This window comes from Mandrillus leucophaeus, unplaced genomic scaffold (genome assembly GCF_000951045.1).
Source record: "Mandrillus leucophaeus isolate KB7577 unplaced genomic scaffold, Mleu.le_1.0 Scaffold109, whole genome shotgun sequence".
NCBI classification, from domain to species: Eukaryota; Metazoa; Chordata; class Mammalia; order Primates; family Cercopithecidae; genus Mandrillus; species Mandrillus leucophaeus.
The window spans coordinates 1596619-1599693 of NW_012099098.1; the positions used below are offsets into that span (position 1 = coordinate 1596619).

Genomic DNA, 3075 nt, shown 5'->3' on the forward strand with positions numbered 1-3075 from the left:
GGAGGCAGAGGTTGCAGTGAGCCGAGATCGTGCCACTGCACTCCAGCCTGAGCGACAGAGCGAAACTCCGTCTCAAAAACAATAATAATAATAAAATAAAAATAAGATATAAAATTCAGTTCTTTAGTCACACTTGCCACATGTCAAGGGCTCAACAGTTCCACGTGGCTGGTGGGTAGCATATTGGACACTGTCATTATGGCAGAAAGCCTGAATGGACAGTGTTGCCAAACTTGACTCAACCCTGGCAGTAAACCAGCCTTGGAGGTGAGAGGGGCAGCAGGTGGGGACCCAGACACAGGGACAAGGAGGAATCCAAGGAGACGGAGCTGGGCCCAGGAGCCAGGAGAGCCCCTGGAGGGAAAGCCAGTGGTGTGAGGTGTGTGCCCTGCATAAGCCCTGGCAGCCCCAGGCACCTGTAGGTAGAGCACAAAGGTGAGGCGCTCCAGGTGCTTGCAGTTGTCCTGCTGTAAGGAGTAGGCCCTTCGCAGGTTCTGGGCAGCCGAGGAGAAGTCACAGAGCTGGAGGTAGGCCTCGGCCCGCAAGGCGTAGAAGTCCACCTAAGGGTGAGGGGACCCAGGCTGCTGGATCCTCCCCACCATCTGCCCCTGGAGGGTAGGGGAAAGTCTCCGCCCCCGCCGAGGGTTGACACCCAATTCCCATCAGGGACTTGGTGGCCCTGAGAGGAGGGATCTGGCAGGTGCAACAGGGAGGGAGGAAGCATGTTCCAGCAACTGGCTGTGCCCACCCAGGTCTGCCTCTCACCAGCTGTGGGTCCAGGTGGAGCGCGCGGGAGAAGAACAGCACGGCTGTCTCCCAGTCTGCCTGCTCCAAGCACTGCTGGCCTCTGGAGTAGCTGTGGAGAAAGTGGGGACAGGCAGAGGGGTGGCCCTGACTGTGGACCAGCCGAGAGCATAGGGCTGGGGTGGGGATTGTGGGAGGCAAGGAAGCTGGATAGAGAGGCAGGAGGAGTAGACAGAAGCCCAGGGAGGGCAGGCTGGTGTTCCTGGAGTCCAGCCAGGCCATCAGCCTCATTTCCACTGAGGTGGAAGAGCCCCATTAGACAGTTGAGTTCACTGAGGCCCGAACAGAGTAAGTGGCTCAAAGCTGCACAGTATGGGAATGGCTGTGTCAGGCAGGAACCTGGGACCCCAAAGCAAGGTAGTCACTCACTACTCCCTGACTTTGAGGGGCACTGTTAACCCCGTGACCTTTGGCTTTACATCACAGATGCTTTGGAACACCTGGCTGGTTCCAAAGATGTGCTGCAGGATCCCTTTGGGGGCTGGAATCACCCATGGCTTTGGGATGTCCTGTGAGGGGCCCTGGTCAACCTTCAGGGCATCCTAGAACCGAAGGACAGCAAGCTGCAGCAGGCCCCCGAGATGACCCCCACCCACTGACATACTCGCCAGCATTTTGCAGGGAGGGAGGAGAGGCAGAAATGAGGCCTGGAAGGAGGCACTCCCACTCGGGGGTCCGGTGGCACTCCCAGTCCCATTCCCCTTAGGGCCGTGCCAACCTGTCCCTCTCTAGTCCTGCCCTTCTCCCTCTCCTGTGGTCAAGGTCAGGGATCAGGGTCCTCACACAACACCATCTGCTCTCCCCCCTAGGCCTTCCCAGCTCCCACTTCCGGCTACTGACACCCCAAGCTCTGATGTCTCCAGCTCAGGCCCGGTCCCAAGTCTCAGGCCTTGGGGGTCCTACAGCCCCTTGGGTACCCTTCAGGACCCTCACTCCAGCAGGCCACACTGAACACCTCACCTGACTTCTGCCCCAGGCTCTCCCATCTTGGTGAGGTCACCTTCCCCACCAGCTACCCAAGCCAGAAACCTCTGTCCAAGCAGCCGCCGAGCCTTACAAGGATCTCTCACATCCCTGGTTCTTGGCATGGTGGCCAGGGCCTTCCCTGAGTCGGACTGCTGCCCCTGCCCCTCCCGGCCTTCACCCTTTCCTGCGAACCCAGCCTCGGTCTCTCTGCCTGGCCCTCTGCCTTTGCGTTAGTCTTCTCCCCAGCCCGCACCTCGTCCGAATCTGTCATGAGGCCCCTTCCAGGAGGACCCCGAGGCCTCTGCCAACTACCTCGCGGCCCGGGCCCTGACGTTGCTAGGCACCATCACCAGGACGCCCACAGGCCCCGCCCCTCTGGCCACGCCCCCGGGAACCACGGTTTTTGAGCCGGAGGGAGGTAGAAAACTTTTATTAGCTGGGGAGGTTGAGGCCTACATCGGGGAAAGGACTTGCCAGATTTTCGCCGCGAGGCAGGGCCATAGCCGGGAGCATAACAAGGCTTCCGCCTCCCAACCGAAGGTCAAGCAAGAGCTCCAAGCGTCCCACACAAACCCCTCAGGGACACCGTGACGCCGCGCCACTGAAGGCGCCTGGGCTCCCGGACTCGGCCACCGCCTCGCCGCTTCCGCCCCTCAGAAGCATGGCGGCCATGCAGCCCGGCTCGGATTGGACGTTGGCGGTCGACGCCAAACAAATGGCAACGCGATTGGCTGCTGCGGGGTGATGACGTCAGGGGGTGGTGTCCGGGCCGGGAATGGGGGCAGCATGAGGCCGCGCGGCTTTTTGGGCGCCGGACAGTGGCTGAGTCGAGCCATGAGCCGATGCGTTTTGGAGCCTCGGCCCCCAGGGAAGCGGTGGATGGTGAGTGGCGTGGGGAGGCGACGTAGGGGCTCCCGGTCCCTAGCTTCAGTTCGGCCATTATGTCCCGGGAGCCGAGTGCCCCCAAATTGCTGCTCTGTTTTCTTAACTGGTGGGTCCGGTGCTCGACGGGCTCCAAACTTCCAGAAGCTCCGTTCCTGCACTAGGGCGCCCTGCCTGCCCAGCCTTCTGGAGTTCTCGGGGGTCGGGTTTCTGGGCCCTTTCTTCGCGCCCCTTCCCCACTGCAGCGTTGCTCTGCGTTTCCGCTCCTCTGCTTTGGAGCCCACGGGACGCTGTGAGGTCGGGGGTGGCGAGAGTTGTTGGGCCTCAGTTTCCCTGGTGCCGCCCGCAGGTGGCTGGCCTGGGGAATCCCGGACTGCCCGGCACGCGACACAGCGTAGGCATGGCGGTGCTGGGGCAGCTGGC

At 61.6% G+C, this 3075-nt stretch overlaps 2 protein-coding genes across 2 annotated transcripts in view; both read right to left on the reverse strand.

Moving 5' to 3' along the window:
- TTC16 (tetratricopeptide repeat domain 16) overlaps positions 1-2115 on the reverse strand; it is a 17388-nt gene extending 15273 nt beyond the window's left edge. The window contains exons 1-4 of the mRNA XM_011988291.1: positions 2024-2115; positions 1174-1346; positions 766-856; positions 417-560 (exon numbers count right to left, since the gene is read on the reverse strand). Coding sequence (XP_011843681.1) covers positions 417-560; positions 766-856; positions 1174-1346; positions 2024-2041 — 426 coding nt within the window. The 5' untranslated portion in view covers positions 2042-2115. The remainder of the gene's footprint in view (positions 1-416; positions 561-765; positions 857-1173; positions 1347-2023) is intronic.
- The window catches only part of LOC105545355 (chromosome unknown open reading frame, human C9orf117), a 12525-nt gene that overhangs the window by 1185 nt on the left and 8265 nt on the right, over positions 1-3075 (reverse strand). The gene's annotated exons all lie outside the window — the stretch shown is intronic.